Source organism: Lathyrus oleraceus, chromosome 4 (assembly GCF_024323335.1).
Source record: "Lathyrus oleraceus cultivar Zhongwan6 chromosome 4, CAAS_Psat_ZW6_1.0, whole genome shotgun sequence".
Classification (NCBI taxonomy): Eukaryota; Viridiplantae; Streptophyta; class Magnoliopsida; order Fabales; family Fabaceae; genus Lathyrus; species Lathyrus oleraceus.
The window spans coordinates 342689-356697 of record NC_066582.1 but is presented as its reverse complement, the minus strand read 5'-3'; the positions used below and the strand labels follow the sequence as shown (position 1 = coordinate 356697).

At 33.1% G+C, this 14009-nt stretch overlaps 1 protein-coding gene across 3 annotated transcripts in view; it reads right to left on the bottom strand.

Moving 5' to 3' along the window:
• Positions 1 to 3452, bottom strand: part of LOC127138235 (DExH-box ATP-dependent RNA helicase DExH7, chloroplastic) — a 48454-nt gene extending 45002 nt beyond the window's left edge. Inside the window, exons 1-6 of one of the 3 annotated variants that reach the window (XR_007808736.1) lie at positions 3142 to 3452; positions 2885 to 2990; positions 2538 to 2734; positions 2383 to 2439; positions 1138 to 1288; positions 649 to 1049 (exon numbers count right to left, since the gene is read on the bottom strand). Coding sequence is in view for 2 of the 3 variants with exons in the window: in XM_051064631.1 (XP_050920588.1) it covers positions 649 to 1049; positions 1138 to 1288; positions 2383 to 2439; positions 2538 to 2734; positions 2885 to 2990; positions 3142 to 3399 (1170 nt within the window). In the remaining variant the exon portion in view is untranslated. The remainder of the gene's footprint in view (positions 1 to 648; positions 1050 to 1137; positions 1289 to 2382; positions 2440 to 2537; positions 2735 to 2884; positions 2991 to 3141) is intronic. The other 2 variants (XM_051064631.1, XM_051064630.1) reach the window with 2 other exon arrangements.
• Between the last annotated feature and the right edge of the window lie 10557 nt (positions 3453 to 14009).

The following is a 14009-nucleotide window of genomic DNA, read 5'->3' as shown; positions in this document are numbered from 1 at the left end:
TCAAGTCCAGGTCCATGAAGCATTTTATTTTACTATTTACGAAATATTGAAAAATAAAATAATAAAAAATTGTAAAAAGGGAATGTCATTATGAAAATCCAAGAAAACATCTCTTCCACCTTCCTTGACAACTATATACTAGTTTCAGTAAATCATTTACATGTCCAAAGCCCAACCAATGTAATAATATGTTTCTTCATGTTAAAGAGTCTCACATTGGATAAGATAGCCTAAACATATAAGTTAGGGCAATTCTTATCATACAAGTCGGTTTTGTAGAGTTGAGTTAGGCTCAACTAGAATTTTAAGATGGTATCGGAGCCTATACAAGATTCACTGAACCACCTACTATCAGGTTTTCGCTGTCGGACCACCCACCATTTATATCCACGCGCCAAGTCCAGTAATGCTAGGCATGGAGGGGTGCGCTAAAGAGTCTCACATCGGATAAGATATGGCTTAACCATATGTTTATAAGGGGGGACAATCCTCACTTTAAAAGTCAATTTTATAGGATTGAGTTAGACCCGACCACAGCTCTAAGATTCAAACTCCATGTTGCCAAAAGATATTGAGAGTAATTGGAAGGCACGTGGACTGCATTAAACTTCATCGAGATAGTCATGAAATGTAGCTAATAAAACTGACCTTCTTCCAAATGCCATCTAACTTATCCAAGTTCTTCTCAGATAATCTTTTGATTTTTTCTAGTTTCTGTGCTTTCAAAATATCAGAGTGTATTTCATTAGACGGCACATTCTCCAAGAAGAAACCGCCAAGCTCAATGTCTTCGGCCACTTCTTGTGCAGAATCTTTTTCAACATGAGCAGCTGGCAAGCAAGAACTAGCAAGATTTTCCTCCACGTTAGGAAGCTCCACAGCACCTCCATTTATTGCTTCCCCGTTAGAAGGCAAAATAATGGCTGAATCACTTTCTCCATCACCTGTTGCTTCTTCTGTCAAAGGCTCATGGCCCATGGATGCTCTCTCAGATGCATGGTTAGTACTGATTTGCTCGTATTCTAATGCCAAATTTTCATCTGATAATCCTGCTCAATGTTTTGTACAATCAACTAAAACGAATTGAATATCACAAAAAATATTGAAATAGATAAAAAAAATATAATTCAATTTAACCTAGAGCAGACAACTCCTCTTTCAGTTTCCGTATGATAAGGCCTGCCTGCTCCTGTTGTTTTTTGTCCCTTTTCTCCTTTGCCTTTGTAGCTTCTAATCTTGCAGCAAGATACTCCTTGGCAATAACATCATAAGGCCTAGGTTCACGGAGCTAATAACAAAGAAAAATATATCATAAACTCTTCGAACATGGTAGTTAAATTAGAATATTTTATTTAAGACCAAGAAGGGGAGGCTAAGATCATAAATTGTGGGATTGTAAGATCCTACAAAAATAATATATATATATATATATATATATATATATATATATATATATATATATATATATATATAGTTTTTGACGGGTGTGAGCCATTTGCTAGGGTCTCTTAGGTTTTGAATTGGGTCTACTTCATCCTTACAAAATTGTCTTGTAAGGAGAGAGGGTCTACCGTGTGTATGACCCCTCAATGAATAAATGAAAAATCAATTCATTTCATGTCAGGCCGTCAAGTGCGGTGCATGGGTGAGGGCCCAGGGAAGGTGGATTTGTCACTTTACATGACGCTAGTTTTTGACACATTTGATTCATACAAACATGGTGACACTATCCAGTCAATTTGATCAATTAATTTCAATATGGGAACTGGGACTTTTCCAATATACCCCATCTCGCCCAACACAATTGGCATTTGATGCATCGATAATGTGGTGGGTTGCATGATGAATATGTTTTGGTTCCATTTTAGGTTTTGAACTAGGTCTAACTCAGTCTTACAAAATCAACTTGTAAGATGAGGGGGTAACTCTTTATATACTATTTTTATATCGTATCTCTGAGTTTTTCTCAGTGGACAACTGGCTTTCAAGTTGTTAGCACGGTGTCTGAGCGTTTTTTATCTCTCACATTTGCATAAAATTCAACTGTATTCTGGATTTGAGGCATAACAAGATTTGAATAAACAATATATTAGAACTTATAATAGGTCAAGGAGTGTGAGAAAGGGCAAGAAATGTGCAGAGAGAAATTGAGAATCTTAATAAAGATGAAAAAGACATTTAATGATTTAACCCCAAAACATGTCTTGCAACAGGCAGCACTCTATTAAGACAACACAGAAGCTACTTGAAGTATTAACACAAAGCAGAAACCACTAGAATCGTGTGAATACAAAAGGAACCTACACAAAGATGCAATATGTACTGGAACAATATGAACAGCCAGATGATTATTAATCTTGAAGAAAAGGAAAAAAAAAATACCTTGTTTGCAGCACTATTTTCGTAAAAAGGATCATCTTCCCAAGACGTATTTTGATCCTGTAAAGAGCACAAAGTTAAGGTTGGTAGAATTTCAAGACAAAAGAAACACAGGCAATGGTTAAATGGTAATAGATAATCTGAGGTGGTTAAATTACATCTTGTTCCTGCTGCTCGACGTATTGCCTAATCCAATCGGCTTGAGATGATTGGCAAGAATCTAAAGTATCATTATTCAAGTGTCTCTTGATTAAGATGGGAGATTCTAGAAGTTGGTCCTTAGTTGTTGTGATAGATGGATCCGGTAAGGAAGTTGAAGAGTGATGTTGGTTTAATATAACACCAACAGAACCCCCTGCGGAGCCAATCATTATTATAAACACATAATGAATCTCCAAAGTTGGAGATAGAACACAAACCTTGATTATAATGAATCTCCAAAGTTGGAGATAGAACACAAACCTTGATTATAATGAATCTCCAAAGTTGGAGATAGAACACAAACCTTGATTATAATGAGAGGAAGTCCCGGTGGAAAACTTGAGTGGAAGTTCAGTTCCGGGCAAATTGAGGCATAACCAATCAAGAGCTGATTCAAATGTAGTAGAATCCTACAAATTGAAAGAATTGAATATCAAATGTAGTAGAATCCTACAAATTGAAAGAATTGAATATCAAATGTAGTAGAATCCTACAAATTGAAAGAATTGAATATCAAATGTAGTAGATTCTGACAAGTTGAAGAAAGGAATGGGGTGATACCTTGAGAGCGGAGAGAGCGAGTTCAATGTGATGATCGGTGAATCCTTCGCAAGAGAGTTTCTCGTAAACAGCTTTGAGCTTCTTCGCTTTCTGATCCTTTGTTAGGGTATCGTCGGCCGCGGGGGTGGGGCGGGAAGAGTTGAGCAAGAGGCGGCGGAGGCGGTTCTCGTTTTCAGCGGAAATTTGTAACTTGGGGGCTGATGAAGAGGATGACTGAGGACCCTTTCTGCTCTGTTTCTGATTCTTTTTCGGCGCCATCCTTCAACCTTTCGTGCCTCTTCTTCAGAGTAACGCCTTTTTTTAATATGCAATTGCAACAATGTAAATGTCTTTTTAATTAATTAAATTAAATTTTAAAATAACTAATATTTCAAATCATTTACTCAACTAAATACGGTTTTGTTTATGATTTTTTATTTTAATTATTTTAATCATAAAAAAACTGAAAATAAAATTGAAAATTAAAAATAATTTATAATATTATTTCATAAAATTAAATTACACAACGATTGAATAGGAAATCAATGATTTGGTCAATCGTAACGCCCTTTTGTTCCATATCTCGACGCATTCGCTTGCCTTCGAAATCTCCCTCGATTTATATGAGGTGTTTAGGATCTCCTAGTATTGGCTTAAGGCAATGGTGGTTGGTGTGATGGTCCTGGTATATCTAACAAATTTTTAATTATTTATACCTAGGAGACGGGGGTGTGGTAGTCGAGTTCGGTGCACATGTTCTCGTACTTTGGTCGTGATGGATGGGTCACTTGTGGACGGGTTGGTTGGTTGAATCGGGACATTAAATCGTTTTAGAAACAAAATAATGGTTCTTGTGGTGGTTGAGTGCTTTGACAATGTGGTGTTTGGGTGTATGTTGGTGGGGGAGCTATGGTGGGATGGGTGGAATCGTATGAATCATCAGGGATATAATAAAACGTAGTGGTGGCATATAGTTGTTGGTGGTATGGGTTATGGTCTTGGTTTTGTGTTTGAGTGTTCGTTGCGGGGTTGAGTGGTTGGGTGTATCTGGTATGGTGACGTTGTGAGGTTAGTCGTTGAATTTGGATGGGTTGACATTGTTGTTGGGTTTGGTAATGGCGTGGGGTTGGTTGTTGGACGGGGGTTTGTTGTTGGGTCTGTGATGACTAAGCTCGTTGGCTTGGGTCGATCAAATACCTCAACTCAAACACAAATTGTGTCGTTGTAACCGACCTATACCAATTCATATAATTTTGAGTTGGTCTAGCATCATACAATAGGTTCGTTTAAGATGTGTCGATGTCGATTCCTTCATTGACACACATTTTCGTAGCGAACTTTTTCCAATCAGAATAATCTCGTTGGGCATCAACTCTTAATTGATGTCTGTCTCTCAAACACGTCGGAGGGTCTAGAATTTGTTTTTGCATGTCAAATTGTAGTTTGACACGGTCACTCTGGTGCATCTCCACAGTAATGAGCTTGATGATTTATGTTTTTAATGTATAAACTAGAGCATCATTAGGGTTAACCCGATGATCGAGACCTAGATACGACCTTCAGATAAATTGTATAAGAAAAATACATGATTATATGATTATATGATTTATAATTTGGTAATGTTAAAACCAAAATTAGAGTTGTTTAGTTGTAATACATCGCCTGATCTAAGGTGGTCTATAAGATTGCGATAGACTATTATAGTTTGTTTGAGACATCTATTATAGTTAATCCCCATAACAATCCACATAAATCGAAAAGATTGAAAATAAATTTTATATATATATATATATATATATATATATATATATATATATATATATATATATATATATATATATATATATATATATATATATATATATATATATATATATATATAGTATAAAGTATTCAATTCGAAGAAATAAAATAAAATAAACTTACTTTGTTGCGAAGGGAAATGTGAATGACTTCTCGTTGATCGGGGTGAGTGACAGTATTCTCGACCAACCTCATGCTTGTAGGAAAAAGGCGCAAGAATAAAACGAACAAATATCCTTTTGTGCATTTTTAAACAAATGATTATATAGATGGGACAAAATGTAACAATCCAATTTTAGTATTTAATTATTATATTATTATTATTATATTTTATTTTATTTATTTAGAGTATTAATTAATTAATTGGTTGTTAGGTAGTAATAATTGATTATATTAATTAATTTGGTGTGTTAATTAATTATTTAGTTGATATGAGATATAATGAATAATTGAATTAATTAACTTGGTGTGCATATTGTGTCAGTTTAATTTAATTGAACTAATTACAGATGTTTAAATATTAGGTCTTATTGGGCCTATTAATTAAATTAGAGGTATCATGCTTTAAGCCCAAATAGAATATTAGTATATAAGAGGTGAGGAGAGTGAGAATTAGGATTCATTTGATCATTTGACAACAATAGAGAAAGAGAAGAGGAAAAGTAAGGAGAAGAGGGGAAGAACAAGAGATGAGCTAGGGTTTCCAGAAAATCGAAGAGGTAAGGGGGGAATCCTTATTATTATGGGTTAGTATGATGGGGTCAATGGGTAGAAGTATGTTTAGGTTAAAATCCCTAATTTTGTATGGTTTTGGAATTGTTAGGTTTTGATAAGTATTCTCGATTTCTTGGATTCTAGATATTGAATCGGAAAGCGGTGAAACGTTGGGTTCACATTGAGGTACCGCATGCATAGAGTCACATGTCTTGCATTGAGTCACATTAGAGTTATGTAAAAATTGAATATATGCGTTGATGTGATTGTGATGTGTGTATGAGATATGGTAATTGAATTTGGTGATGTTTGGACACATAATTTGGTAAATTATGTGATTATGTGATAATTGTAGTTATGTGTATATTTGGGAATATAGTATTGGATTTTAATATTATACTCTTTGCGTTTTGGTGGATGTTTGGAACATGTGAAATAAATGTTGATTAATATTATTTACATGGTTATACGAAGTGTGATAAATTCCTCTAATTGTTGATTTAATCATTGTGCCTTATTATACTTCTTCATAATGATTTGAATTCTCATCCTTTCTGTTTGAATGTTACCTTTACATGGGTATCGTGCAAATACTAAGGAGTAGTATTGCTGAAGTAAGTGGACGGTAGCTCGCTCGAGATTAGCCGGAGAGTTTCTGTATTTTAGTTTGAAGACTAGGTAATGAGTCAATGCTCTGGTCATGTAACACTGGGTAGATTAGTAGTATTGAACTCGTATCCTATTTGGATAAGTATTATGTTACTACTTGTGAACATGCTTATTTGCAATTGTTGTTGAGAGGCCATAGTGCCAAATATTCTGATTATGGTTTTAGTTTATTTTGAAGAGATTATTGAGAGATGATCATGGTATGGGACATGGATCATTTGATGAAATGCATGAGTATTCATTATTTTTCCGCTGCGAACGCATATTCTTGAATATTCATGATAATTAAAAGGTGTTATTTTAAATGACCAGGTGTATTTTATATTGATGATGAACGATGTTTGGTTTTTGAAAGCTCTTAGTTTTTGGAAACGTCGATGTGACGCCCTTTTGTTTATATGCGTGCTTATTTACTCTAATTAAATGCTAAGTATTTTGGGGTAGAAAAAGGGGTGTTACACAAAACACCTGAACCACAACTATATTTTCCTATTTTATTTATGTTTCTTAACAACGACAGATACATATTATTTATCGTATTACTAGTAGTTTCCGAAAATAAAAAATCACCAAATAGAATTATAATATAACACCGAGTTTTAAGTATTTGAACGTCATAAAGGATGGTTCAGTGTATATGAGGTCGTGGATCACAACGAAGGGAGACCAAGGGGATACTATCGAGTGGAACTAGATAGAGGTTGATGCGACTATGGAAAGTTCCAAACCTTTTGTATGTCTTGCTCCTATGTCATAGCAGCATGTTCAAAGGCTTTGCAGGACCTTTCCAACTTACTATTTGTCATTTACAAAGTCATAAACATATTCAATATTTACAACAATAGCTTTTTGGTGGTAGTAGAGGAGGATTATTGGCTTGCGTGTCAAGGGAAAATAGTCTGGCACAATTAAAAAATGCAAAGAAAGAAAAAGGGTCACCCAAACAGCACACGTATTCGAACCGAAATGGATACGACGAATAAATTTGTGAGATTATGTAGTTCATGTCGTTAGTCCAGACACAACTGTACAAATTGGCCAAATACTAGACCAAGCACAACAACATAATTTTATATGTAACCATTTTACTTTTAATAGAAAAATAACTTTCATTTCATAAATATCATAACATTCGGTTACAACAATTTAAACAACAACTAAACAATAATTTAAACAACAATTAAACAAAAAGACAGACAAATACAAGGACTAAACAACATAACTATGCGATTACAATCATTAGGAGAATTTCCTTAGAATTGTGCATCATAATGTGAACATCTCTATCAGTTTTAACTGAGTCCCATAAACAACTTTCCCCATTGTCGTTGTACACCATAACTAGCATTTGAATTCTTCTGATCTTTTCACCCTCGACAATGTCTCTATCTAAGAACAGATCAACATCCTATTAAAATGCTCGAACTTTTTTGTGTTCCAAAGTCGAATCTTCATTGGATGCTTTACTGCCAAATAAATTAAACAGACATTTCTCATGTGAATATAAAAACATGTATATGAAGACTGAAGAAAAATTGAAGGATATACTTAGAAGATGTGTGAAAATGATGGGGAATTGATGCAGTATTTATAAAATTCCTAAACAAAGAAGTAGTCACTGGCTATAATGCATGCTCATATAGGATGCATGCATGTGCCATTTGCATTGACATCATGTACATGCAGTTGCCACAAGGGATGACGCTTATGTACAAAATTTCAATGCATGCACCACTATAAGTGACTACTCCTTTTGCCAACAATTTTTTTTGTTTGAAACATGGTTATTTTGGTAAATTATTTGAAATATTTATTATTTTAGAATTTAATTTAAAAATATTGCTTATTTAAAAAAAATATTCCAAGAATGTCATACAACACATTTCATAAGAAAATTCATTTTCCAATCACGCAACTCATTTTTACAAACTGGTATCATCATTAATAATAATGTCACATGAGTAAAAAAATTGAAACTATCCATCCACTAGTAACAATACTTACAATTATCCTTCACCCCTAAATTTTATATAAGTTGACGATTATATCCTTTTATAAATAAGTCAAATTGATGGAAAAAAATCATTTTGTTTTGAAGTTGTTCATCCATGTAGTATGAGGTTAGAGAAATAGACAATTTTTTGTGTTCCACATATCTTAGGTTGAAGTTGTCTAATTCATTCATTGTTCCAGAAGTCTTACATTGAAGTTGTCTTGTCCATATTTTACCATAAGAGATCTTAAGAGTAAGTTGACATGACCATCCTTTTTTTAAAGATGTTTATCGAATAATTTGGACTAAGATATTCGGTCCTTGTCATATTTGGTAGTCAATTTTACTTGACCACATATCTTTAGTATAAGACTTTTGAAAATGTTAATTTTTAGCCATCAAAGATATTGAGTTAGAGTCATCTAGTTTTTTTTTCAAATATACCTAAAATTATCTTTTTTACTAGTTATCTGTAGTCAAGGACACGATGGTAAGGTTATTCCGCATAAAGGTATAGGACAAGAAGCATTACAAACTCAACACGCAGTGAATGCACGATAAGAGTGGGAAGTTGGACTTATGAAGTAGTTGCATCATTTTTCACGAGGGTCGTACGACACGTATATTCTGGTACGATGTGAACAGTATATTGGTCGCCACTTATGATACAAAGAGATAAGTATTTATTTTTTATTAAGTTGAATGATTGTTAATAAATTATTATTAATATTTATAACTTATACTTTAGATGTCTTTAGGAGCGAACACCGAAGAAAGAACTTAAGATTGTAACTCATGGTAGTAATTTAATAGAGCGGATTCCACGACATCTCCCTCCTATGATATATGAATGGTTGGATGCCTTTGGTTTATTCTCACTTTAGAGAACCAATTTAAAGAGGATTTATGTCAAATTGGTACCTGCTTTTGTTGAGAGATGACATCCATAAACCTTGTCAAACCATGTGTCATATAGTCAAATGACAATCACTCTAAATGATGTTTATTTTCTTTTTCACCATTGGATTAAGGGTAATTTTTTGGATGCTCTGTCAAATATAAATGAATAAGGTGTTGTTGCTCTTGTTGTTGACATTCAGGGAGTGACCGTAAAGGAGATTACACAAGAAGTCTATGGTTGTAGGGGCTAGAGTAGCTGCATACTTTATTTTAACATCATCAAGGTATTGATCAATTCAACTATACCGCCAAAGCGTATATGTTGATGCTGGTCGAATCCACTAGTTTCACTAACAAAAGATTTACTATTGTACAAACAAAATATCTTTTTAGGAACTTGTCAGAATATGGTAGATATAGTTTAGGCACAACTATTTTAGTCATGTTGTACATGTTTTTAAGAGATGTCTCTATTTACTTTTGTTGGGAAATAATTAAATAATCAAAATATTTTTTAGGCGGGATACTTTTCCAAACCTGTGCAATTTAAATAGAAAACCAACATAACCAATTCAAGAGTATAATAATAATAATAACAAAAAGTTAAAATAACAAGAAAACTAAAATTTTAACGTGAAAATCTTATCTCAAATTTAGAGAATGAAAAACACTGGACATAATCTAGTAAAATCTTCCACTATATTAATAATGGGTATACAAAAGTCTTCTTAGTAACATTAAGGAGTAACAATCTTCATTGATAAATCATAAATGTGGGAAAGAAATTTCAAACAACTCCTTCATAAAATGTGGGTAAACCAAAACTACTCCATGGGAAGATAAAACTAATCCATGTGAGTATAAATAAAATTAACTCACTGATATGAACGACATAATGAGTTTGTATATCAAACTTATAAGGTTTGATACACTCATTTACTACTTGTGCCTTTTCGTCTTCTTTACTAAATTCTTTGAATCCCTTGTTAAGTTGCTTATTTGTTGTGATGCTTTAGGGATTAAGAAATCCTTTAAATACATGTCAATTGAGTTTGAACCAAATAAAACAATTCACATAAAAAAATTCTTTTTCTTTTATTTATTTATTTATTTATTTATTTTTAAATAAATGGTGGGATCCACTTTAAGAGTGAACTCACCCTACAAATATCCCCTCACGACTCAAGTGGGAAATAGATGTTCCATCATGCTCACCTTTTTTCTATATTTAATCATCTTTGTCACAGGTAAAGTCTTTTTCATGATACCTGAACCATTTTTGCCAGTATGAATCTTCTAAAGTGAAAAAACAACTTTGTCTCTAATGTATCTTGTATTCAATGATATCGTGCCTTAATGTGCTTTAATCTTTAATAAAAAGTCGGATTCTTACCAAGATGAACTACACTCTAACAATCAAATAACAACCTAAATTTCTATTGCTCAACACCAAACTCTTGGAGGAATTTATTCGTCCATAAAAGTTATTTAGACGCTTCAGTTGTTGCAATATACTCAATATCGGCAGTTGATAAAGCAAAACACTTTTGTAACCATGCTTGCCAAGACATAAATCCCCCTACAAAAGTTATCATGTATCCAGAAGTAGATTTTCTATAATCAATATCATCAACCATGTGTCCATTTGTGTAACCATCTAACACATGATCACCGCTCCTAAGGCATAATCACACTTTAAAAATACCTCTAAGATATCTAAGAGTCCACTTCATTGATTGTTAATGATCTTTACTAGGATTAGAGAGAAACTGACTAACAACACCAATAAGAGGATCAATATTTGGCCTTGAGCATACCATGACATACATCAAATACCAATTGCATATGCATAAGGATCATTTTTCATATCTTATTTATCTTCTCCACTCGTAGGACATTGCTCAAAATTTAATTTGAAATGACTAGAAAGTGCAGTACTCACATATTTTGAATTTCCCATGTTAAACCTCTCTAACATCTTCTAAATGTAATTATGTTGAGACAGCCACAATTTACCTTTCTTCATGTCACACGTAATTCTCATGCCAATGATTTGTTATGTAGGACCCAAATTCTTCGTTGCAAAAGACTTGCTTAACTCTTTATTTAAGATTCAAATTTCCGTAGTATCATGATCAACAATCAATGTGTCATCAATATATAACAACAGAACAATATAATCACCATCAATTAATTTCTTCACGAACACATAATTATCAACAATGGTTTTACCATAACCATTTCTTTCCATGAAAGAATCAAACTTTTTGTACCATTGTCGCAGAGCTTGCTTGAGGTCAAACAAACTTTTCTTTAATCTACAAACAATCTCTTCTTTACCTTTGACTTCGAACCTCTCAAGTTTCTCCATGTAAATCTCTTCCTCCAAATAACCATGAAGGAAAGTAGTCTTCGCATCAAGTTATTCAACCTATAGATTCAAGCTAGTGGCTAATCCTAACACAATTTGAATAAATGTCATCTTCATCATAAGTGATATGTTTTATTCAAAGTCAATACCTTTTCTTTGATTAAAATCTTTCACAACCAATATTGCTTTATTTCTTGGTTGAGATTTATTCTCTCTTGGCTTTATATTGTATATCCATTTATTCTTTAGTGTTCTTCTACCCTTAGGAAATTTCACCAACTCGCATGTGTGATTCTCATGCAAGGAATTCATCTCTCCTTGTGTGGCCTTCAACCATTTTTATTTATCAATATTTGAACTGGTATCTTGGTAGTTTTTTGGATCTCCATTATCAATGATCATCACATGATCGGAAGATGCAAAATGCATGAGGTATCGTCCTTTGTGATGGACATCTCACTACGTGAAAGATAAAAATACGACGTCTTTGAATTCCATTTCTCTACAAACACTGGCAACATACCATGGTTAATCATAACATAACTGGCTCTACACAAGTCTCGCATCCCAGATAACCGCACCGCATCCTGAAACCACTACTCAGCAGGCTGCGGAATACCCGCAATCTTATGATCATGGTTGATGCATTTTAAAGCATCACGATCCTATAGAAAAATAAATCATCGTCAGAAACTGGGAATATTATAACAAATGTGTTTCAAAGATTTTCAAAGAATGAATACAATTAAAATTTACCTTTTTGTCTTACACATGGCTAACATTATGGTTCAGATATATGGACATCAACGATAAGTCATACGAGCCTCATCCAAACCCCTAGGGTGTCGCCTCGGGGGCCTCAGGGGCCTTAACATGTATTAACTGGGCATCATGAGGTGACACCTGCCTCCTACAGGAAAACGAAAGAGGATATGCATGAGCACAATAAGTTGATGTGTCCACATCAACCAAACTAGAACCGACCAATGTGATGATCGAGCTTTTTCCCTCTAAACCAATGCATGTTGTGCAACTTTGTCGTGTCTCAATCTATCTTGGTTATCAGCCATAATGCCTATAATTAAACCACACAAACATCATACATATGAAACACAATGAAACGAAGTTATGCAGACAAAAAAAATCCAAAAATTCATCTCCAGATTTTTAAAATTAAAACGTTGGAAAAATTTGGATATGCATTTTTGGATTGTTCTACAACTCAAAAGAATGAAAACGACATAAATTCCTTTGAATCAAACATTAAAAAAAATGCACTGATCATTTGAGCTACCTATCAAACATACTGTCCAGTTAAATAACCTATATAAACTACCTGTTACACAACCTAATGCTCAATTTTTACAAATGTATATAAAAATCAAAATGTATAGAGAAATAAAAAACTTACCAAAATGTGAGTTTGATGTTTAACTCTTTGATCAATTGGATGTTGATGGTAGAAACTTGGCAGTATGTTGAATGAGTTTGGGAGTTTGTTAGTTTAAAGGTTTGGAGAGTTTGAAGAGTTTTGATAGTATTTTGACAAGTAAGGAAAGAGAAGAAACTGACGCGTATTTGATTAAAAATGGATCCAAAGATACTCACCGTAAGTTATACGGAGATGCATTTTGATATTTTTTTAACATAACCTTAGCTTCTGACTCAAAAACGAATGTGAATGAGGTGCATTTAGAGATGCATTTATAAATTTTATGGTACTTTTGATTTTTCACTAAGGTGGAGAAATGATACTAAGGGTGTATATATCAATTCAATATAATTTTAGGTTTTTTAAATCCTGTGTGATTAAAAGAAAGTGAAGTATAAAATAATATGAGAATTTCTAATCCCACCATATGTGATGGAAAATGACCCTACAAAAATATGAAATTATCTTTTAGATTCCGGAAATACATCTTCGAATGTATTTTAAAATACATAAAACATGCGTAAATGAATCACACTTTCAAGGAATCACATCTTCGAATGTATTTTAAAATACATCAAACATGCAAAAATATAATTCCATAAATTTTGAGCTAATGTAGTATTCGTTTTACCATTCTTCTTTGCCAAAAAACTTTGTTCAAAGGTGACATTTTGTTCATGACTCAATTTTTTTGAAAATATACTTCCATACTATTTTTTTTTTTAAAATAAAGTAAAAGTGTGATTCAGTTATGCTTATTATATTTTGAATTTCTAATGTAGATAAGTCTTTAGAATTTAAAAGTATTTTTGAATTAAAAAAAAAGTAATAGCTCCTTGTTGTTTTAACTATTGCTCTAACAGAAATATTGCAAGAAACCTGTATTCATAGATGACCTAATTAATATAACATTTACTAGTATAAAACTTGAACTTAGATGTTAATTAAGACAATAAAGTAAATATTTAAAGGTTTTAAGGGTATTTTTGACATTGTAAATCCCCTAA